The sequence below is a fragment of the Apodemus sylvaticus genome, chromosome 8 (genome assembly GCF_947179515.1).
Source record: "Apodemus sylvaticus chromosome 8, mApoSyl1.1, whole genome shotgun sequence".
In the NCBI taxonomy this organism is placed as follows: domain Eukaryota; kingdom Metazoa; phylum Chordata; class Mammalia; order Rodentia; family Muridae; genus Apodemus; species Apodemus sylvaticus.
Window position 1 is genome coordinate 116999544 of NC_067479.1, and position 24650 is coordinate 117024193.

The window sequence follows — 24650 nt, forward strand, 5'->3', positions numbered from 1 at the left end:
GAACAGGGCAACCGCTTCCTTCCTGCTTTAAGGTTTTTTGTTTTTGCTTTTATTCTGCTTGGCCTGAGACGGTGAGGCTGGAAGCCAGTGCTTAGGGTGGCTCTGTTGATCACTGGTCGTCCCACATTCTAACACTAAGAACTGAGAAAGGCTCCATTGTTCTCTTAAAAAAAGCCAATAACAACAACAAAACCCAAAACAACAAAAACATCTCTAGAATTGGCGAGATCAGGTTTTCTCTGCTCAGCAGAGAGTGAGAAACAGTCCCACGGGTGCACCAAGACTGCTGGTGCAGGGCCTGTTAACGCTACCTTCCTTAGAAAGGAGTGAAGTTTGCCTTACTGCAGCAAGCCTGCCCAGCTTCTGGAAAGCAGTTTCCAGGGGTTGGGGGAGGGGGACTTTGGACGATCCAGAGCCCAGAGGATCTCACCTGGATTGCTGAGGGCCTGGGCGGGGCTCTACCCCTTCTCTGCGTCTCCAGAGACCAGGAAGAATCACGATGCAACCGGCTTCCTTGTTTTTGATGCTTGAAGGCCTGGAGGCAAGCTGAAACTGGTTGAGCTTAAAATGGCTGACAGGGTGATCCCCAGATGACCTGAAGCACCATTATAAAGCCACCTGATGTGAGTGACATGCTCATATTCTACCTTGAGGAAGCACCAGATGACAAAAGAGGAAGGAGGTGGCAGAGATCCCAGAGGTCTCTGCCAGGAAGACACACGATTCTCCTTTTGTTAATTTATGCCCATTTTTCTCACTCTAAAGGAACTGAGGTGTTTGCCAGCTACTCTCTTTCTTCTCCACAGTCTGGCACGATATCAAGCAGTTTGTTTGGAGAAGATTTGTTATTGATTTTACTATTGCCCCTGGGAACACAGACAGGTAAAGGACATATTTAATGTCTCTCTCTAAACCTGGGGAAAGCTAGAAAATGTGTCTCCCACAGCTCCAGAACACAGGGTAATTTCCAAGCCAACGCTAGCTGAGTTGGGAGCTTCGGCTGAAGCCTAGGATCTGATGGCCCTTGATCGGAGAAGGCTCGCTACCAGGGGACAGCTCGGCTGCAGGCTGTGCAGCCTCCGGAGAGCCGCGAGGCGGTGGTGGCAACCGAAGTGGAGCGTGGCTGGGCGCGTGCATGAGTGTGAGGCATCCTGATTTTCTTTCCAGAGACAAAACAGCCTGACTGTAAGCAACCGAGGGGAGGAGAAAGCTCCTAGCAGCTTAAGCTTGGCCACAGACATGGAGGGAATCGTGGAGGAAGGCTGCTTGCGCTCAGTGAAGGGCTTTCTCATAGCCAGGACCTACTGCCTAGGGAGGGTGCTGCCCAGAGTGGACTTGGTCCTCCTGCATCAACCATGAATCAGGAGAATCCCTCACAGACAACACGCCCTCAGGCCAGTCTGATCCAGGCGCTTCCTCCCCGCCCCCCAAGGCTAGGTTGTGTCAGATTGATATCTAAAGCTTACTAGGATAGTTAGTTGTGTAACAGTGAAGCAGTAAGTTTCTGTGTTAGTAATTATTCTATTGGTGTGAAGAGACACCATGATCAGAGGAACTCTTAGAAAAGAAAGTATTTAATTGGGGCTGGCTTACAGGTTCAGAGGCTTAGTCCATTGTCATCATGGTGGGAAGTGTGGATGCAGGGAGTGTTGTGATCATAAAAAGAGAAATAGGCGTGTAAGAATATGTTGTATGGCAGTGTGTGTGTGTGTGTGTGTGTGGGGGGGTGCCTTAGCAGGCCCATGCTAAGATATCCCTTCCCCCTGAGGGACTAGACTCACGATGGAATGGTATAGAACAGAGTTTATTCAGGGCATGGGGAGGAGAGTTAAGGGGGTAGTAGAGGCAGAGAAAGGCAGAGAGAAGGAGAGAGTAGAGAAGTAGAGGCCGCCATGAATACGTGGAGGAGGGAGGGGGAAAGGGGAGGGAAGAGCCCAAGAGAGCAAGACAGAAGCTAAGAGAGTGAGAGATAAGAGAAGCACAGAGGGGCGAGTAGCCCCTTTTAGAGTGTGACAGGCCTACCTGGCTGTTGCCAGGTAACGGTGGAGATGGGGCGGGGCATACCTGGCTGTTGCCGGGTAACTGTGGGGTGGAGCTTAGACAGAATCCTAACGGACAGCAAGCATGGAGAAGTAGTTGAGAGCTTCATCCTGATCACAAGCAGAGAAACACTGGGCTGTCCCGGGCTTTTGAAACCTTAGCGGTAATCCATTTCCTCCATCATGGCTTTCAAACAGTGCTAAACATTCAAGTATAAAAACCTATAGGGGGAATCCTTACTCAAACCACCACAGGTTCTTGTGAGAAACCATCCAAGGAAATTTGAGTACCTGTGCATTGTACGCCACGAAACACAGCTTCACCCTCACGGAGAAATTAAAACCAGGGCTGCATGAGAGGAGCAATGGGCAGGCCTTCTGCAAGGGCGAAAACATGGACAACAGTTTGCACTTCCTCGAAATGACATTCAGTCACGTGATGCTGCGTGCTTGAAAGGCTTTGCCAGTGGGAGATAGATAAAGTGAGGTCAAGCTTGGCTCTCAGTGAAACCCAATCTCAAAATAAGAAATTAAATTAATCACCATAAGCCCACTGACTCACGTATATTCAATAGAATTGCAAATACAACCACATAAAACTTGAACATGAATAGTCCCAATGTAGAAAAACAACAAATGTTCACCAACAGATGAATAGATTAAAAAATACTATTCATACAAGAAATGTGATTCATGCCACTGAAGGGGCCATAAAAAGAGAGAGAGGGTTTAGAGAGTGGCATGGTGGTGTGGGGGAAGGGGGGGCCTAGGCGGGCCCATGCCCAGGCACCTCTTCCCCCTGAGGGACCACACGCACACAGACATGGTAGAGAATAGAGTTTATTCAGGGCAGAAGATGGGAGTTAATGGTATAGTGGAGGCAGAGAGAGAGAGAGAGAGAGAGAGAGAGAGAGAGAGAGGAGAGAGAGAGGAGAGAGAGAAGGGAGAGAGAGGGGAGAGAGAGGGGAGAGAGAGAGGAGAGAGAAAGGAGAGAGAGAGGAGAGAGAGGAGAGAGAGAGGAGAGAGAAAGGAGAGAGAGAGAGAGAGGTGGAGGCCAGACATGACCATGTGGAAAGAGGGGGGAGGGGAGGAGAGCCCAAGAGGGGCAGAGAGGTAGGAGTGCCAAGGGGGAAGAGAGATGAAAGAGAGAGGAGGGGCAAGTATCCCCTTTTATAGTGGGCCAGGTCTATGGGGCGGGGCATACCTGGCTATTGCCAGGTAAGTGTGGGGTGGAGCTTAGACAGAATACCAACAACCACCACTTGGATTACCCTGGAATATATGCTAAGTGAGTAAGGCCAGACATAAAAGAATTGTACAGTTTTGTTTTTTTTTTTTTAAATAACATGTCCAGGATCAATCAATAAATCCACAGAGGTTGAAAATAGATTAGAAGTTGACTGGGGCTAAGAATTGACTGCTTATTAAGGAATAAGCTGTTTATTTGGGGGGTGATAGTTTTCTTGGGTAAGACAATGCTGGTGACTCTGTGACTTGATGATAATATTAACACTAAATCATACACTTTAAAATTACTGGTGAATTTCAGGTTATGTGAATTGCATCTCAATCCCGGAAACTACCCTCATCAAAGGGAGGAGAGGCCCTGAATGCCAGGACAGGGAAGCGGGTGGTGAGTAGGGGGAGAAGGAGGGAAAAGGGGGTTTGTGAGGGGGAAACCAGGAAAGGGGACAACATTTGAAATGTAAAGAAACAAAATATGTAATAAAAAAAGAAAAGAATTCATGTGCACCGAAATCCCCCCACCCCCCCACCACCTCCAAGCGCACGCAGTTTCCGACAGTAGTCACTTCTGTGAGGACGTTTATTTATTTCTCTCCGGTTCTCACACCACCCCTTCTTCGGTGGCTTCCTACGGGGCTGCACTGAAGGCTGCTGAGCTATTTTTGTAAGGAAAAGGCAGCGTGCTTCCTTTGTCGCGTGGGGCGTCCGCTGAAGAGGGGGAGGTCACACAATCCCGTGTCTGTCTTAAGAGGGATTTAAACAGTCCTCTGATCTTTTAAATATTCAAAAAGATTATTTTTGAAGCTGGTGTCTAAATGTAGTAGACAGGATGTAAGGGGCTCCGGCTTCAAAGCTGGAATTCGCAAAGCCCCGCCGAAGTTAATAAAGCCGACTCGCGTCCTAAAATTAAAGTGGACCGAACAGTTACCAGGGGATTCGCCCTGGACTAGAAGACTTTCTAATCGTGAACAAACGCGCATCTCCTTGAAGCCATTTTACTTGTAAATTTTGTTTTATAGCAGTGGCAGCGCCTTCTGGATCTCAATGCATAGGGACGTTTTTTTCTAAATCAAATTGCATGCGGTATGTTCAGTTCTAAGAAAATGTGCCACATAAAACACTATTACCTTAAACCATAAACGTGTATGGAAATAACATAGAATCACCTGCTGAATTCTGGCTGGTACTCAAGTTTCTGACACAAAACATTTTTCATCCCCCCCCCAAGAAATCCCCACCCCTACCCTCTGCGTCCTCCGAGGGCTGCTTCATGGCGGTGGGCTCAGGTGTAGCCGGGCAGAGAGCTGCGAAGTCCGAAGTCGGCTGCAGACGCTGTTGCTTGCTGTCTTCTCTTCCAGTTTACAATTCTGCTTGACAAGGTTTATTTCCCGCATTTCAGGCAAGGTACCAGGAACTGTCGGCTCTGGTGCACCTCTTTGGAGAGAGTAACCTGGTGCTGTGTCTTCTGAGCCGGGTTGCCGGTTTAGAGTGAAGATGGTGAATTTTTCAAACCTAGAAACCCGGGAGAGGGCTCCTCTGAGCTTGGGTTATTAGAGTGTCCTTGGCTCTCCTACCTGGATCCTCCTATGTGGTCACAGGCCCCAGACCCCTATTCTCGCAGGCATAGGCTCCAGCACATGTACAGTTTAGCAGGGCCCGGGGATGAAGGCTCTTTACCCACCCGGCCATTCTCCCCACACACCTGCGCCCTGGCCCGGATTCTGCTTCGGTAAATTTAATCTGCCACACTCCACCCGCCTGTGTGTTAGGCCTTCCGTTGCAGTGGCTGACACCGACACCATGTGTATGCTCTGACCCCTGTTATTGGTCTCTTTCCCTTCGTCCTCTCCTGCCCTCCGCTTTGGTCGTGGTTGTTTGATTTTTCTTTTTAAAGCGATGTTTCCTGAACGGATAGACTCCAGGATGGTCACAAACTTGTAATGTCTCAGTCTCAGAATGATGAAATTACAGGTGAGGATCACTATACCAGCATCCTAAGGTCCTTCTCTTCCTCCTCCTTCCTCTTTCTCTGTGTGTCTGTCTGTCTGTCTGTCCGACTGTCATTCGGTCTGTCTGTCTGTCCGACTGTCATTCGGTCTGTCTGTCTGTCTGACTCTCCCCTCTGCCTTTCTCCCTCTCCCTCTCCCTTTCCCCCCCCCCTCTCTCTCTCTCTCTCTCCCTCCCTCCCTCCTCCTCCTCTTCCTCTCTCCCTCTCTCCCCTCCTCTCTCTCTTTCTCTTTCTCTCTTTCTCTCTCTCTCTCTCTCTTTCCCTCCCTCCCTCCCTCCCTCCCTTCCTCTTTCTTTCTTTCTTTCTTTCTTTCTTTCTTTCTTTCTTTCTTTCTTTCTTTCTTTCTTTCTTTCTTTCTTTCTTTCTTTCTTTCTTTCTTTCCTTCTTTCTTTCTTTCCTTCTTTCTTTCTGAGACAGCATCTTCTTACACATCCCTGACTGTCCTGGCACTCACATCCGTAGGCTCCAGGGTTCCTGGGTCTAACTTGACTGGCTAGCGTTAGCATTGGCAGGCAGCTCTTGCTTTGTTCACAGAAACATAATGTTGGAGGTCCTCACAGGGAGTACCTAGGGCCACACCCCCACGCTGGAGCTCATCCTGGGGTGTGGGGGGGGGCAGCCTCATGGCAGTTCCTGTGGGCAGGCTGCATGTTGAACCTTGATTTTTCTCGTTTGATCCTCAAATACTTGTAGACGTTAGGTCACCTCCCTAAACCTCATGGCAGCTGGGGCTCTGTGCCCTCTAAAAGGCCACATATGGCCTGTGCCAACTGCAGATGACTTGTACCTGTGTACTGCTAGATTCACCTTCCCTGTACTCAACAGCCCCTCTGCAAATGTCTCCAGCCTGTTTCTCCAAGTGTCAGCCATACTTCTTGAGCTGTAGGTATTTCCAGCCAGGTAAACTGTGAGTGGAAAAAGAATTTATATAAGAAACTGGTATAAACGATTTTTCCAGGACTGGAACATTTGCTGAGGTTTAGATAGTTAAACATGTCTGCAGGCTTAGTTTTTTTTTTTTTAAACTACTTTTAATAAGAGTTCTCAAAGCTTCAACCTCCTTTTAGCCCACCAGGCAAAAGTAGGGCATGTGGACCTGTTTAGAAGTAGTACTTTGGGGTGATTCCAATTTCCGTCTGTCATGATGCCAGCAGTCCAGTTCAGTATTGTTAATATACCAGACATGAATCAACTGTGGCAGTGCCATCCAGCAGAAACTTCCATTTCTTCTCTCCACCTTCACAGCACCAAGGTCCTGACATGTTTTCCCCCAGTGGGTCTCAATGGCTCTTGAGTCCTACTCAGTGACATGACATGGAAGTGATCCAGAGTCTGATGGCTGCCACGTTGCATATAGAGGCATATAAAAGTGTGAGGTGGAAGGCACTTGCCCTGGCTTACCTACAAACCATTCCTGGACATATTGCTGCTGGGGAGGCTGAGGAGAAGCCCTCTCCTCACTAAGGTGTTAATATATGCATTAGGATCATTTCTGTTGGCACTCAGGAATTTCCACTGGCCTGCCCTCAGACGCCATAGGTGAGGCACATGAAAACCCTTTCCACCCAGCAGCTCTCTCTCCTCTCTCTCCTCTCTCCTCTCTCTGTCTCTGTCTCTGTCTCTCTCCCCCCCCATTCTCTCTCTTTGTCTCCCTGTCTGTCTGCCTGTCTCTACTTTGAGATGGCCTCTTCACCCCCCCCCCCCCATCTTCCCCATAAACCTCTTACACTAAATCTGTTGCATGACATAATTTCTTTTTTATTAGATATTTTCTTTATTTACATTTCAAATGTTATACCCTTTCCTCATTTCCCCTCCAAAAACCCCCTAACCCATCCCCCCCTCCCTGACATAATTTCTTATCTGCACTCCTTAGTACCCAAAGGTACTCATCTCCATCTCATCACTTCCCTTCTTTACTGAAGATGCCCAGTAAATCCCTGCCTTGGGACTGGCAAATTGAGCTCAAGTGTGGTCCATATGCCTTTCACTGACTTGACACCACTGCAACTGCAGAGTCGTGGGTGGTTTTGCCTGCCTGGATGCCAAGTATCACTTTTTATAGCGTATTTGGTATGCTGTTTGGATAAAGGGTTCTTGTGTTGGAAAGAAAAAGAAAAGCTGTTGTCTAAAACATGGTTCAGGAGCAGAATGTTAAAAGGCTAACTCAGTCATCATTACCCAAGGCTAACTCAGCCATCATTACCCTTCGTCTCTTTTTTTTCTTGTTTTTCTTCCAGCAACAACTCATTTTTCTTTTACGGAAGCAGTTGCTTCAGGTGCCACAGTTAGGAGGTTGGTTCTCTGAAAGCTTCTGGGGCCAATGCTTTGCAGCAATGCTTTAGAGATTTTCAGCAAACTCCCTGCTGTGCAACAACAAGGGTGAATCCCTAAAGACATGATGAGTGAGGGAAGCCAAAGGGAACCCAGAACCAACAAACCCACCCAGAGAGGCCGATGTAAACCACCCCTGGAGGTGCTCCTGGGACTCACAAGGCACATTAAGGGAATTCCTGGGATGAATGACACATTCCACCTCTTTTTGGGGTGTTGTTACAGGTGAGCAGAACTGTCCAAATTGCCAAGCTTAATGTCTGTATTTGATGCATTTTATTATGTTTTCAAAGTTTTGAAAATGGAACACATCAAGATTCTTATTACATTAAATATGCCCCGAATCTGCTTTTAGGATTGGGGGATTGGATTCCAGTTGCACAAGTCCTACCTGTAGCACCTTTACCCACTAAGCAACTGTTTTTAGATGTTGTTTTCATATCTACAAACTGGTAGCAGAGACAGCTCTTGGCACAGAGGGAGCTGGAAAAGGGGGTGAGCTGCTGCCTTGGAGCTCTGCGTGAGCAGTGTGTGCCTGCCACCTCTTCTTCCCTGAGTTTGTTCATTGACGGCTCCTGGACGCTCCATGTTGCCTCCACTCTATTTCTCAAAACCACAGGACTCCATCCCCACAGACTACACATCCACAGGCTGCACTCCCGAGCAGAATGTTCTGGAACTGAGTCAGGCAGTGTCTGCACAATGCATTTGTGTTCTAAGTATATGGCCATTTGTTTAGACCATGGGAAGTAGGATTGTCACAGGGATGGTCTGGTTCCATCATACTTCTGCATGTCATCCTACACAAGGCCCACACTTGACAGAAACACTGTTTTAAGGTTCATGGCTTTACCTGATCAAATCTCATATAAATTACTTAGCTTCCAGTGGTTCTAGTTCAACCCTCATCACATTAAACAGCAATATTATATTGTGGGTGTTTTTGTGTTTTGGGCAGTGCTGAGGTGGGGAAATGGGAGGTGGTAGGTGGTGGAGGATGGGAGAGAGAGGGGGAGGAGAAGGAGGGAGAGGAGAAGGGAGAGGAGGGGAGAGACAACAGGGGTGGGGTGGGTGGGGAAAGAACTTACTGGAACCCTGCTGGCCCCCATTCTGTGGGCTCTGGAACCTTCCCAGCGCAGGTTGGCAGGGCCTTTATTCCAAAGCCTGGCATTTATCCCCAAAGCACCATTTCCAAATAGCGAGGGTGACTCAAGTGGATCCACAGGGAAGAAAAAGGAAAGTGATATTTTAATTTTACTCAGTTCAGAACACAGCCGTTCTCAGGAATGTGCCTGCAGTTCTGACTCATGAATGCATCAATGCTTTATTTTAGGGAACAGAAACGTGTTCAGTCCAAATTGGCCGTGGAGTAAATAAACATTATTTTCCCACTGAATTCAGCTCTAAGACAACAGGAAATCTTTCTATGAATACTGGAAAGACAAAAACAAAAACAAAAACAAAAAAAAACACACAGCAGTGAAGGGCCCCACCACCCAGAGAAGGGAGCCCCAGAGGTGACCACACTAGCTGCAAAGGACCGCCCTGCGTGCAGGCAGTCTGGGTTGCTTCCCCAGACACCGGGCTGGAAGGATTGCTCCAATTGCCCCCAACTTAACTCCATTCTGCTACCTGAGATCTATTCCACACAAGGACCAGTAGGCATCTGGCTCACTGGTTTTGGCTCCTAATTAAGCAATTAGTAAATTCATCATTGTGCCCATCAAATGCATATGCACTAGGCAGTGCTGTTGGGCAAGGTTGGAATGTGAGCTTTAGCCTCTCACACCCCCCTTTAAGATTCAGCCCCTTAGCGGCTATTCAGACAGCTTTAGCCAGCTTGTCTATAGGGAGTGGGGGTGAGAAATGCACAGCTGGGAGGATTAGAGGAAGGAAAGAGGGAGCACATGCGCGCGCGCGCGCACACACACACACACACACACACCCCTCTTGGGTTGAATATTTATTGAGCAAATATTAAGAAGGGATAGGGACAAAAGGGGAAAAAGAAGGGTGGCTAATGATGGTACAGACAGCAATGCGGTAATAATATAAATGCAGAATTCTATCTCAGTATTTCATTCCTTTTCATTCATTAATCACAGAATGGATTACCAACTAACAAAGAAGAAAACTCTCCAAACTTTGCCTCATTTTTGCTACCCAGAGACATGCAATCTTTTCAGCTGTTTAGAAGCCCTGACGTTTAAATTAGAGGTCCTGAAAGATTGTTTCCTTTCAATTAAAAATCCAATCTGGTTTGATTTCTTTTCTTGTCTTTCATTGTACAAATAAAAAATGCTAGCATAAGCTGGTGAAATGGGTGGGTGCCTGCCACTGGGCATGATAACCTAGGATGAGTCCTGGGACTCTCATGGGGAAGGAGAACATTCTGTATTGAAAGTTGTGGTGATTTGAATATCCTTGGCCCAGGGAATGGCACTTTTAGGAGGTGTGGCTTTGTTGGAGAATGTGTGTCACTGTGGGAATGGGCAATGAGAGAGACCCTCCTCCTAACCATGTGGGAATGGCCTTCAGATGAAGATGTAGATTACTCAGATCCTCCTGTACCATGCCTGCCTGGACACTGACATGCTTCCTGTCATGGTGATAATGGCCTGAACCTCTGAACCTGTAAGCCAGTCCCAATTAAATGTTGTCCTTATAAGAGCTGCCTTGGTAATGGTGTCTGTATAGCAATGAAACTCTGTTAGGATTCTGTCTAAGCTCTACCCCATAGTTACCTGGTAACAGCCAGGTAGGCCTGGCCTACTACAAAAGGGGCTGCTCAGCCTCCTCTCTCTCTTACCTCTCCTACATCTCTTGCATCTCTTATTCTCTCACTCTCAGCTTCTCTCTTGCCCCCACTTGAGTTCTCCTCCCCTCCCCCTTCTCTCCACATGGTCATGGCTTGTCTCTGCTGCTCTACTCTTGTCTCTCTGCCTTTCTCTGCCTCTCCTACCACCTTAACTCCGCTCCCCATGCCCTTAATAAACTCTATTCTATACTATACCAGTGTCTATCTGTTCCCTCTGGGAAGGGATGGCTCAGCATGGGCCCGCTGGGGCACCCCTTCCCCAAAACCACCGTATACCATAGTCTCACACCTCTTTTTCTTTTTATAATCACAACATTGGTTCCATAACTTGGATCCAGAAACTCTGCAGGTTTCCATGCCATCTCAGCCACAGCCACACTCACCAGCCCCAGTCCAGTAAGCACCCATCACCCACTGGTCAGAACGGCCGTTTGCATGGTCCTAGGTATTTCTTGAGCTTGGAGCTACCCCTGTGGTGTCCTTGAGGATGGGAGACATTCAGTTTTTCACTGGCCCTCATTTTCCCTTGCATCTGATTTCCCCCTCTTTCTTGCAACTGAGAATTCCAGGCTGGGCCTGGTTACCCTCCTATGTTTTACCCTTGGGTCAGTCTGTTATCTTTCCTCTCCCCCCCCCCCCCCTCATTTGCAATCTGCTGGTTGGGCTGGTTTGCCTGAAAAGGAGGTCTGGCTCCCGGCTCTGCAATGTCTGGAACTCTGCCTCCCTCCTCCCTGCCTCCTCATTCTCCTATCCTCCAGATGGCTCCCTCAGCTCAGCTCTAGGTGTGGTGTGGGGTGGTTGCACAGAGCCACAAGTGCGTTGCTAAGATACAAAACAAGCTACTTTAGGTCCTTTCTTTTCCCCGCCCATCACGGGCCACGACTTCCTGCTGCTGGCAGGAAGTTCTGCCCTACAGCCATGCAGACCTGCTGTGCCAGCTGCTGCCTCCCGCAGGCAGCCCGCCTCTGTCAGACAAGTTTACGTTTTCTGCTGCCAGACTGCAGAATCTCACAAACACACACCGGCCATAGTAATTGGTAGTTTCTCCTGTTGATGGGAGGCACTCATAGGCCCAGACAAGGCCTGCCCAGCCTCTTTTGGGCTAAGGGTTGGTTTTCAATGTCCAGTCCATATGACTGACCTCCTGACTAACATTCGTGTTAAGACATATAACCCTTGGGTGACTTCCCCTCTCAAAAGCAATCTAAAATTCCCTTGTGCTCTTATAGCGAGGGAATCCCTGGACCAGGCTGGATTGCTTTCCGGCATTTCCCTTCCCTCTCACCCTGTGGGCGCTAAATTGTCTTCAACCATATATTTTAAGAGATCTTCACTCATACTACCGCCAGTCTGGTAAATGAAAAAGGCCCAAGCCTTACCTATCCGTGCACCCACACCCTCGTTTGTCCCCATAGCCCATGTGCTCAGTTTGTGTCACAGGCCTCAATCTGCCTAGACAAACATATTTTTGTCATTACAGTGTTATGCCACTACTGCCATCAGCTCTCTTATTCTAAGATTCTCGTCCTATTGTGACGGCTGCTATTCTATCTCACGCTCAAACCTGTCAGAAGTTTGTTAATTATTAAATTCATGACACACAGAATTCCCCAAAGCCTCTAACAGTTTCTCCCATGAGGTCTCAGAAGATGTGGACACTGCTACAGGATGCTGCCTAGACTGTGTGTGATATAATAATCACTGAAGAACGCAGTGCGCAAGACCAGATACCTTGAGTCAAATGACTGAGCTAAATCAAAGTAAGCCATCTCTCATGTCATGCATATCCATTCCACAGAGAAAAAGCCCTGTGTCTCCTGTGCTTGAAAGCCAGATTGACAGCCCAAGTCACCGTGGAGACCAGAGACCACAGAGAACTGCTGGCCATTGGAATCTGTCATTTTTAAAAATAATATAACTACTACATTATTGTTTATTCCTCAGACTTCGGACTACATTGTCAGCTAGACAGTTATCTCCTTACCTAAACTCTGCTTCCATTAAATGCTTCATATTTCCTATTCTTGCTTTGTCACTGTCCTAACATTATCTGAGTTCCTATAAATTTGCCTAACTCTAATAATAAACATTCCACTATATAATTCAACTTTTTAATCTTGTTCCTTCTGCTCCACTAAAGGCTCATCTTAAAGACTGTTCATGTGGTTAACTCATGTTGTTATCTCTTGGGTAAACTTGCTAGCTATAGGAAACCTACCCAAATCTACCTCTCATGGACCAAATAGGCTCCATCCAGATAAGTACATCTGCCCAAAGTTCCCATGTTACCTCTTCTAAAGGGTGGGATTCCTCTGGATTTCAATTGCACATCTTAAGAATTTTTTTCTCTCAAATGTACTTAATTTTATTCCCTACCTATACTAATGTGTTTCAACATCTTGTCAAGTCCAGGTCCATCTTGCTACATCCAGGACAGCTCCAGAGAAGCAACCTTCAGATGCTCCAATCTCCTCTCAGCTTCTCTGGACAAAGACAGCTTCTACTGGACCCGTTCTTCTGACCTATCCTCAGAGGGCTCCACAGACCTTGGATAACAAGGAAGCAGCCACTCCTCCTGAGACTGGACAAACATCCCCCATACCCCTTTCTCTAGGTTCCCCAGAGACTTGTTGCCCCCAGTGTGAGCATGAAGCAGCCAGATCTCACAACGACCCTATTCCTGCTTCACTGTCACCTCTTCTGGGGTGACAAAACTGGGGAATGTTAGGATTCTGTCTAAGCTCCACCCCACAGTTACCTGGCAACAGCCAGGAAGGCCTGGCCTACTACTTACATCTCTGGTATCTCGTATTCTCTCACTCTCAGCTTCTCTCTTGCCCCTCTTGGGCTCTCCTCCCCTCACCTCCTCTCCATATGGTCATGGCTGCTTCTCTACTCTCTCCCTCTCTTTGCCTTTCTCTGCCTCTACTACCCTCTTAACTCCCCTTCTCATGCCCTGAATAAACTCTATACTATACTATACCAGTGTCTATCTGGTCCCTCAGGAAAAGGGAAGCTTTGGCCTGGGCCCGCTGGGGCCTACTTTTCCCCCTACACCACCGCATACTACAGTCTCACACCTCTTTCTCTTTTTATGATCACAACACTAAGACAAAAGTTGTCTCTGACCCTCACAGGAGTGCTGGGGCACATATGTCTTGCCCTCTTCCCACAATAAATAAGCAAAATATTATTTTTTAAAAGGAATGTTAGTATCCCCTGGAAAGCCCCTGCCGTGTCCCCACATAAGATTGTACTGTCCAGAGCCCCTTGTCATCCTATTCATTAAAATATGTCCAAAACTAAAGCTGTGGAGTGTGTGTGGTTTGAAGACTTGGCTACCAGGATCAGCCTCCTTGCAGTGAAGGATGTGAAGATGAGAGAGGAGTGTGTAAGGCCGGGAGGGTTAAGTCTTGCGAGGTCCCTCTTGGTGGATCACCTCAGCTAAGCCACAGGCTTTGTGGGCTTGCCTCCTTACTAATAAGTGGGAGGCGGCATCGCTCCCCAGTTTATAGGGTTGATCTTGATGATCTGAGGAGACAGATGTCAGGACTCCCTGGCAGCATCTGCTGCTTCTGCTTCTTACAGCTCTTAGATCTGTGCCTACCTGTCACTCGAATTCCCTATCTGCAGCAGCACTAGCGGACAGAGAGAGAGAGAGAGAGAGAGAGAGAGAGAGAGAGAGAGAGAGAGAGAGAGAGGAGAGGCACACATCTCCAAACCACACTCTTCCCTTGCTGCTACACTCCCCACAACAGGATGGAGTTTACTGTCCATGCCGTGGTCATTTCCCTCTGCAACTCCTTGCCCTGCAGCACAGTGCAGCCCATTCCTGGGTACTTCTGCGACACACATCAGAGTCCCACACCTGGCATGATGGTTCAGAGAACCCAGGGTTTCATGTACGCTGGGCAAGAGCTCTACCACTGATTCATTTCATTTTACATTTTGAGATTAGGTCTCGTAAGTTGTTCAAGGCTGTCCTTGAACTTGCTCAGCAGTGCTAGTTGTTCCTGAACTTGCAACCCTTCCGAGCAGCTAGGATTGCAGCCCTGTGCTACTGGGCTTGTTTAATCCATCTGCATAGGCACTCTTGCTACAGGAACACCCCGCCCCAGCAGTTACCAACTGCACTTCAGCAGGACAGTCTGCTCCTGCAGACACGCCCTTCCTGAAACCTCCAGTTTCCTTCCAGCCCCCCAGCGACTTCTACCAATTCGCTGATCAAAGCAGGGCAGCACAGCACAACTCCCGAGGTAGCGCAGAACTTGATCGTTGTACAGGAGGCTCTAGGAGGGATGGAGGTATTGAACAGAACCGGGGATGAGACCACTTCTCTTTGTGCAACTACCAGAGGACATAAGAAATAGTTCTCAGTTATAGTTTCTATTGCTGTGATCAAATGCCATGAGCAAAAGCAACTTAAGAAGAAAAGGTTTACTCTACCTTATATCTGTGGTCTGCCATCTATGGGAGTCAGGTAGGAGCTTGGAGGCAGGGCGGAAGCAGAGACCATGGCAGAGTGCTGCTGTGTGGCTTGTTCTTCATGCCTGGCTCAGCCTGCTTCCTTATACCATGCCAGATGACAGCCCGGGGGTGGCACTGCCCACGCGGAGCTGCGTACTCCCACACCAATCACCAGTTGAGAAAATTCACCTCAGCCTTGCCCGTAAGCCTCTCAGTGTGGTGTTTTGTCAACTGAGGTTCTGCCTCTTCTCAAATGACTCTAGTTGGTGTCGGGTTGACCTAAAACCTAAAACTAGCCAGCACAATTTTCTAGCTTGGTGGCCCAGGTACTCAGTACCTGCTGTGATCCTGTTTGTAAGAGGATAGTTAGGAGGGATTATTTATAGATTTTGTCTTAGAATTATAGTTGTGTATTCATCCTTCCTCAAATATACTCTCAAATTTTTACCACAAGTAATATTATCACTGAAAAAAATCACACTTTAAAAAAATTAAAACTTTTTCTCCATTCTTAATTTGTGATTTTCCTTCATGTCTGCAGACCCAGCATTCACTCTATGATCTTTCTCTCTCTCAGCTAAGTAAGTTTTAAGCATTTATTTTTTTGAGAATTTCATGCATGAGTTTTGTACTCACATCATTTCCATCCCACATTCTCCTCCAACGATTCCTGTACCACCCCACTCACTATTTCATGGATTCCCCCTTTTTAAAAAAGATTTATTTATTTATTATATTTAAGTACACTGTAGCTATCTTCAGACACTCCAGAAGAGGGCGTCAGATCTCGTTATGGATGGTTGTGAGCCACCATGTGGTTGCTGGGATTTGAACTCAGGACCTTCAGAAGAACAGTCAGTGCTCTTAACCATTTAGCCATCTCTCCAGCCCCATGGCTCCTTTTCTTAATTACTATTTTCATATACACATATCCTCCCTACTGAGTACATATAGTATATGTATAAGTGCCTTGGGCTGACCACCTGGGATGGATAACTCTCCGGGAATGTATCCCTGAAGACTGATTCTCCTCAGCAGCCATTAATGGCCTGTAGCTCTTTTCCTGGGTGGAGGGGAGGTATTGTGAGAACCCCGACCACTCTGAGTCCTCCATGATCAATAAAATAAGCCAAACATAAATTATAAAACCTGGGAGGTAAATTTATCTGTTTTAAGGTTATTTTTGTAGTACTCTGCAAGATGGAATTTTATATCTTTATTTAATATTATATTTATATATTTATTTATATTTATATATTTAAAATTATATTTATATAAATATAACATATCTATTATATATTTATTATATACCTTTAATACAAGTTAATTTTATATAAACTTTGACATATTACAAATAATTGCATTTTTTTCTTTCCTTTTTTTTCTATATACACAGTCTTACTCTATAGACCATGCTGATCTCAAATACACGAATCTTGTAAAATTAGTGCTAGGAAAAATGATTTCTAAATAAATGTGTTTTTCCCTCACATATAAGTAGTAAAAAACCACCACTCAAACAATGATGGAATATTACCATTTGCCACAAATCCGACAGTATAAATCTGGCCCCGTAAGGCTACCGTGGTACACCACGATCACGGGAGCACGGTTCCTGCCTTGACTTCCTGCTCTGACCTCCTTTCACGATGATCTGTAAGGCAGATGATGAAATGAGCTCTTTCCTCTCCAGTTGCCTTTGGTCCGATTCCCAGCATCCACCTGGCGGCTCACAACCAGTGCTAGGGTTCCAGGTGTCTTCTTCTCATCCCCATGGCCGCTGCCTGGACTTGGTGCACAGACACACAGGCAGGTAAAACACCCATATACATAAATTAAGATTTAAAAGTTACCACCTCAAATATTTAAAATTACTTAAAAATATTAACCACTTATAACTAACAAAACCAGTATATTTTAAAATCGATATTTAAATGTTGAAGTAGGGAGAGGTGTGAGAGTTCTTTATCAGTTCTACCACTTAGCAGTAAAGATGTTATTTAGTGGAATGTACTAAAGCGGTGGAAGATCCTGTGGCCCACACTGCCCCTCTGTCTCTGGTGGCACATGCTGCCACCCTCAGCAGCTGCGTCCCTGTGCCTGCACTGACTGCGGCCAACCGTGACCCACACAGAGGACTTTCCTTACACTGAAATGATGGAGAACAAGGCAGAATCTCTGAGAGAAGGCCACGGAAAGACCACAAACTGTGTTAGGAAAAAGAACAATGAACTTGAAAGTTCCTGGGCACAGCCATCAGCGTAGATGGCTCATTCTCAAGCAGGCTGTGATTATAGTCATATTGTCATTGTTGAATAAAGATGGCTCTAGCAAAAAGGATGGAGGCCAATGCATAAACTGACCGTGAAATCAGCAGGCAGCTGGACACATCCCACGTGCTAATAAGCAGCTCCACTACAAAGGGCCTTAATGATCTGAGGTAAAGAGCACACAGAAAACTAACCAACTGGGAAGAGGCCAGCCTCAGTGCACGTGGGGCTGTGTAGGTCACTAGGACACAAAGCAAAGGCTGGTGCAGAAGGGCATTGATCCGCCACAGTGATTTATTGAGGCATTAATAATACAAGTATACATCAACTGATCCACAGTCAAAAGTGGCAGGTCCCTAAGAAATTTACAAGCACTTAAGTAAATCAAAATACATATTATTTTGTTCAATCTGACAGTCTTCTGTGTGGGGAACAGAAGGCTAGTGATAGGCAGGGTCTCAGTAATGCACAGTGATTCTGATTGGACCTTTTGTACAAAACCTTGTTCCCAGGAGCATGCACCCACCAATAAAGACTTCAGTACAAAAAATTAACCCTATGCACTACATTTAAGTAGAAACAAGATATACTTCTGAATGTGTGTTTTCCCCAAGAGCACATAAAAGAAAAAAAAAAAAAACAAAGAACAACAAGGAAAACCCAAAGCACACAGTAGCACAAAGCTCTGTATGAAAGGTCTTACTGATACAGCTCCAACATGGTTTATACTGGAAACAGAAGCTCCCATCCACACTGCAGTGGGAGAATCCCAACTCTTTCAAGTTAACAGAAACAAAAAATGGAATGAAAGGGAGAAAGAGGGGCAGAGAGAAGGGGAGGAGGTGGCAGCCGGAAGGAGGAGGACAAATGACATACCATCACAAAACAGTTTAAAATTTAATAAAAACAGGAAACAGAACGGAGGTCTGGAGGGGCAGGTGGGCTACTGATGCACTTGGTGAATGTGCTGGCACACGCTGGCACACGCAGGCCCCTAGGTGGCGTACCGCTTCGTCCACTGTCTGGCCATCCGGTCGTGCTCTGCTCTGTTGGTCATGTACTGGGTGGCAATACTGCCCACCAGAGGGTCAGCTGCAAGAGAAGAGAGGCAGGTGTCAGTGCACAGGAGCATGCCGCTCCAGGTCAACACCACGGAGCAAAGCCCTGAATACCACCGGAGTAAGATCACGGCTGCGTGTGTGTGTGTGTGTGTGTGTGTGTGTGTGTGTGTGTGTGTGAACACCACTGTAGCTTCTCCGCCAGCCCGCCAGCCCTCCAGCCCACCGCCAGCCCGCCAGCCCACCAGCCCACCAGCCTGCCAGCCCGCCAGCCCGGAGGATGAGTCGCTGCCTGTGTAATACCAATACCTATTTCCCGACAAGCTACACTGTCTCTCCCTGCCCTCACCACACCACACACTTCTCAGGCTGGTCCCCTGCTCTCATTCCTCAAGAAGGCACAGGCGGGCTACTGTGGACTCCATATTGTGGAGTCATGCCACATGGTAGGAACTTGACATTAGCCAAGGACAATTCCTGGCTTTGGGCAGGAATCTGACGTTAGGGCATAATAGGGAAGTAGGTTACAGCAGGCATTTTTATCCTAGGGTGGAGCACAAAGAGTGTACTTGACATTGGTCAAGGTGAACTTCTCCCAGCCTAAGCTGAGCGCTGAGCGTGGATTCCCATGCTAGTCAGGATCCTGCCCCACCTAGGGTGGAGAAGCTCAGTGTGAAGGTTAAGCTCAGTGTTCCTCCAGGTCTACTAATTCCTGAATTAACCAGGTGACCCACCCAGCTGCCTGAGCAGTGGAGCCAAGGACAGCCAGATGACTTCCCCTTCCCCGGAACTCAGCCTGGAGTCTGAGGGGAGGGATTTGTCCAAACAGTTAAAAGGTCTGACCCCCATTAAAGTTGGGGCCTCGATCGGTAAACTCATCCTGGCCTCGTTCTTTTCGCCCCTTCCCCATCTATCCCTTCTGTTCCAGCAACCCAGTGCGTAGTAGGTGCAGGCAGCTACGGAATACAACAGGCTACGGGAGGGGCTGCCCGTAGATGTGTGGCTCTCACCACAGCAGCGCTCTCAAACACTGTAAGGATGGCCACAGCATGTGGAGCATGGAAGTAAGCGGCAGGAGGGAGAATGCCTCCTCTTCTCCAACCCAAGTCCACAAGGCCCAGAAATATTGGTAACTGTTTAACAAACCCACCGCAGATCTCCCAGGGGCTGGCAGGAGGAAGAAGCAAGAGAAAGGGGGTCAAGTGCACAGGCAGAGCAAGGGGCCCAGGGGCGCCTGCAGCCAGCCTGCTGCCCTCAGTGTGTGTGTGTGTGTGTGTGTGTGTGTGTTTGGTGGAGAGGGGGCGCCTCAGTGTTTGTTGGGATAAAAAGTGAAAGCAGTTTCCCAGCATCAGCAGCTTTCTGGAGAGCCTGCCATTTATCCGGTTTACTCTGGTTCTCATTTCATTCTTCCCCTTGAAGTTTATTTCCTCTATATTTGGTGGTGAAAATGTGGATTTATCAGAGCAGTTACCTGAAAAGGGATTAACGGGAAAATGGCAGCAAGAACTAATGTTGAATGTAAACCAGTAGTGTGTGGAGGAGACGTGTGGTCAGCACTGTCTGTGACCGAGCAAGGCAGACGCCACAGGAATATCAGCTTTCCCCATCAGCTAAGCTCAAAAGCTAAGACCCAGCCTGAGTTATCTTGTTATAATTACCCCAAGGAAGAGGCCAGTTCTAACCTCACTCGGATCACAGAAGTCAGCAGCCTAAGGGCTTGCTCTGTTCTTCTGTGACTCTCCTCACGTCCACATCAAGAACACTACCCCCTCAACCCCACCCAACCAGGAGCCAGACACAGCAGACATCCCCTGGGGCACACTGGCCAGGTTACTTCTTAACTTGTGGTCTTTAAGCTGAAGCCAGGCATGACTGTAGGGGCGGAAGTGTGGCCGGTGCCTCTCTTCTCTGCCTTGGGTTTAACGGCTTGTTCCCAGGTCTGGAAACCCTGGAGTGCAAAGCTGAGGGTCCCTCAGAACACACCCTCCATTCTACAGATCTTCTGTTAGTGACACACTTGGCCGCTCCCACGAACGCTCTAGCTGAGTGAGTTACAGACGGCTGTCAGTCACTATCCTGGAGGCGCAGCCAGTGTTCTTAACGGCTGAGTCATCTCATCAGTCCCCAGAAAGTAGCTCTTGATGTTAAAAAAAATGTTGAAGAGGCTTCAGGATAATGGAGTCAAAGAGTACATTGTCAAGATGGGCAGTGAGGGGCCAGACCTTGACTTTCCTGGTTGTTAGCTGTGACCCATATTCTCACAGGCCTCAGTAGTTCAAGGAGCCACTAACAGCGAGCTGAAGTGAGTATTGGAATTAGTGCGTCCTACTCGATTTCTGGAGCAATCTTTGGAGCAGTGGGTTGATGCTTAGCCTTGTGTATGGAGAGTCCAGGGCAGACGCTCTTTCCGGCTGCCTTCCTCTGTAGCGGGCACATTTCTCAGATGCAGGCCTAGACCAAGCTCGTCACCTTCCGTAACTGCAGCACTCATCCCTACAGCAGGCATTTGCTTCCCATTCTCCACTGGTCATACTGACTGGACTGTTTGCCATGAGAACTAACACTACACACCAGGCAGGGTGGCACATCTCTGATCCCAGGACACAGGTGGCTGAGGCAGGACACGCATGAATTCAAGGCCGCCCTGGGCTACACAGCAACACTATCTCCAAAAACTAAACTCTGAACCAAACCAAACACACAAACAAACACACAAGAGCTGCTATTCCAGTCTAGAGTAGATCCGCGGATCTCCGGAGGGAAGATATGTCTAAGACGTGCTGTAGGGCCAGAACAGGTACATGTTGAGCTTTGGCAAGTGCCGTCTTCAATAAAAGAAAGAAAATGTACTCTTTCTGTTCATCCACCAATTATTACTAATTAAAATTTCCCCCATCTTAACAGAAAAAAGTGCTGTGTTGTGTTTAACCTGATGCTGACTAAGATCTAACACTTGTTGCATTTGTTCACAATTTGCATTTCATCTTCTGTAAGCTGTGTGCTGTGTGCTCTCTCCATTTTCAAAGGCTCACACTAACAGTGAACAAAAGGACTGAAGCTCAGTGGGGTCTCAGCCAGCATCTGTTTCAGCACCTCAAAGACGTCAGCCAAACGTCTCCTTCTGATTTGACTTTCCTGGCTGGAGTACCACGGTTGCACTGGTCATGGTCACATCTAAAACACACACACACACACACACACACACACACACACACACACACACACACACACACATACTCACACACATACACACACTCACACACACACACTCACACACACATATACATACACACTCACACACACATACACATACTTACACACATACACATACTCACACACATACACACAAACTCACACACACGCTCACACACACATACACACACATAGTCACACACACATACACACATATTCACACACACACACACACACTTAGACACACACACACACACACACACACACACACACACATACTTACACACATCTTTAAATGTGGCAAGTGTCCTAAGTGGGATGTGGGACTATAAAGTGTTTCATAGCCAAATATAAAATACAGATCACACAGGGAAGAGCCTGGACACGGAACGCAAGGCCTTGTTCCCACCTGGCAAACAGTCTGATGAGGAGTGACACCCCTCGGTGGAAACTGTCCACACAGTACTTACACAAGTGCTCGTGCGAGCAGGAAGAACAGCTGCCCTGTGCTGAAAAAGACTTTGGGAACAAAACAGGTCCTGCTTGTGTCTGCTGCGGACTCTAACACTCCCAGAAAGGCTTGCCAATGAGTTTGCTAAAGTCATAAACCACCATATTTCCTACTTTTTGAACCACAGAAGTTCATATTATGATGGGAACATTTAATGTCATCTTAGACTGTTCACTGACACTTAGTGCAGACTGCTTAGTATTTCAGCACAGCAAACCCTGATGCGTCTAGGATGACTCCGCTCACCTGCCATGTGCTGTTAGCTCTTCTCCTTTAACCCAGTTCCGAGCTTTCTTGCCATGTGCAGGTTAACATTTTTAACTGACAAAAGCAGTCAATCTTTCTTTAGTATTTTCTGGTGTGATGTCCTGCTTACAAGGCCCATCTCCACTCAGACACAACTGGGGAGTGCATCTAGATCTGGTTATGTGCGTGTGTGTGTGTGTGTGTGTGTGTGTGTGTGTGTCCGAGGACAGCTTACAGAAGATGGTTTTCCTTTTACCTAGTGGATCCTGGAGACTGACTCAGGTCACCAGGTGTGGCAGGAGAGCCCTTTACCTGATGGGTTATCTCACCAGCCTCTTTGTCACGCCTTCTCTCTTCCGGCCCAGCACTTTGTAGTATTGGGCCACACCTCCATCACTGATTGTTGTTTTCCTGACTGCTGTTAGAACTTCACTGTGTAGGTTTTGGGACCTGGGTGGGTGAGTCGGTATTATACCCACTCCCTTTCCTTCTCTTAACTTTCAGAACACTGATGTGATTAGATTTGGAGCAACTGAGTTCTCTCCTCCCAGGGCCACCGGCCCCTGCTATCTGCGGCGTGCTGCAGTGCTCTCCGGCATTCCCCTGCTCTGCTAGCTAAGGTGGTAAAGGACTGACTTGTTATCAGAAGAAGCTGGAGCTCTGGGTGCTGGCGGAACTTGCTCTATTTATTAGGGGTCTAATGCGAGGCAGAAAGACTGTCTGAAAGAAGTATTTTAGAGGTGCCTGCGTACAACTCAAAGAGTGATTTGATGAACCTGTTAACTTTCAATCGCTGCAGCGCAATGCCTCAGAGAGACAAGTCAGGAGGAGGAGTCAGTTCTTCCTCTCACACTCCAGCTCCTGCTTGCTGGATGGTGTGTGTGATGTTGGTTCAGCTTATCACGGCAGAAGAAAGAGGAAGAGGGTGGAAGAAACTCTTCAGGGAACTTAGAGAAACCAGCGAGAGAGGGAGAGAGGAACCCATGTACCCTTCATGGTACGTCCCCAATGACCTACTTTTCCTGAATGGCCCCAACTCTTGAATGTTCTACCACGTCCCAATAAGCCCATGGGCCCGGGACCATGCCATCACAGTGCCTCTAGTGGGTATTTGAGATCCAAACTACATCAAGGAGAAATGATTTGAATTAAATGGCAGACATGTTAAAACTAGATTTAAATTGAGAATAAGAAACAAAACTTGAGTACACCTAGCGAGAATTGCTGTTATTAGTTAAGGGTTAAGGGTGCTAAAAGAAGTATCAAACATTCCTTGTTCTAGGGACAGTAATATTCCCATTTGGGACTAATTAGGAAGAAGATGCCCTGTCTGAGTTGACTCCAGAAGTCCTTAACATACCAAGCAAGGAGAGCCAGGAAGCCCAGGGAAACAGGCTCCAGCTTTGAGAGCAAGGTCTGTGCTGCTGCGGACGTTCCCTATTTTCTGGCAGGGACAGGAGGGAAACTTGAGCGTGGTCCGTTGCTGAGGTTGAGTCAGGTGAGCTGTGCAGGCAGCTGGTGATTTGTAGCTGCATCCAGGACCACTGCTGTCTGCTGTGTCAGGCTGAGGGCGCTCCTGTGGCAAAGGGACTGGTGGAGAGCCTGTGGGGGAGGGGTGGTGTGTAGCCTACCTGCTGGGCAGTTCTCATTTTTGTAGGAATTTGAACACAACCATTATTATTATTATTATTATTATTATTATTATATTTTATTTTTTTTGGTTTTTCAAGTTAGGGTTTCTTTGTGTAGTCCTGGCAGTCCTGGAACTCACTCTGTAGACCAGGCTGGCCTCGAACTCAGAAATCCACCTGCTTCTGCCTCCCAAGTGCTGGGATTACAGGCGTGTGCCACTACGCCCGGCTAGAACACAACCATTCTTAAAAGTAAAATTACATAAACTTATAATATTTTTAATAAAATACTTTTAGTAAACATGACACACACACTCTCCCTTGTTTGCCTGCCTGCCTTTGTTACTGCCACAGCCTGGGCTCATCTTTGGTGCTCATTTGCATGGTGGGAAGTTCAGCATGTCTCCGGACATCCTGTGTGAACTGAGAGTTCTAGGAGGACCATGTTGGTAGCTTGAAATTGGAATATGCTACAAACTGGACCTGATTCATCATTTTGTTGGCTGCCAGTCCTAGACTTAGTGAGAGGTGAGCCGTGGGCTGACCGCGCAGATCATACTGCAGTGTGCTATGTGCTGAGAGGTCTGACATTTTAACTTGAACACTACTTCAGGAGAGTACCCTCACTTCTGACACGCAGGGAGGCCTGCAACTGTGCGCGGGACTGAAGCCTACACACCCTGTTTCTATGTTTGCTGACAGGTGGCCAGTGGCACCAGAGAGTGTGGGCGGCCTTTCCTGTCACCTCTGTTCTCATGTGTTCACACCCACTGTCACTGAGTGGAATAAGGGCTGAGCATGTGTAGTAGGGTGGTCGGCCCACAATGAGTG

General features: G+C 47.5%; 1 protein-coding gene across 2 annotated transcripts in view; it reads right to left on the bottom strand.

Annotated features, from left to right (window-relative positions):
* Positions 1–18054: 18054 nt before the first annotated feature.
* Positions 18055–24650, bottom strand: part of LOC127690892 (ubiquitin-conjugating enzyme E2 E2) — a 284805-nt gene continuing 278209 nt past the window's right edge. For both annotated transcript variants that reach the window (XM_052190448.1, XM_052190447.1), the window contains one exon: positions 18055–18273. In XM_052190448.1, the coding sequence (XP_052046408.1) occupies positions 18176–18273 (98 nt within the window). In that variant the 3' untranslated portion in view covers positions 18055–18175. The remainder of the gene's footprint in view (positions 18274–24650) is intronic.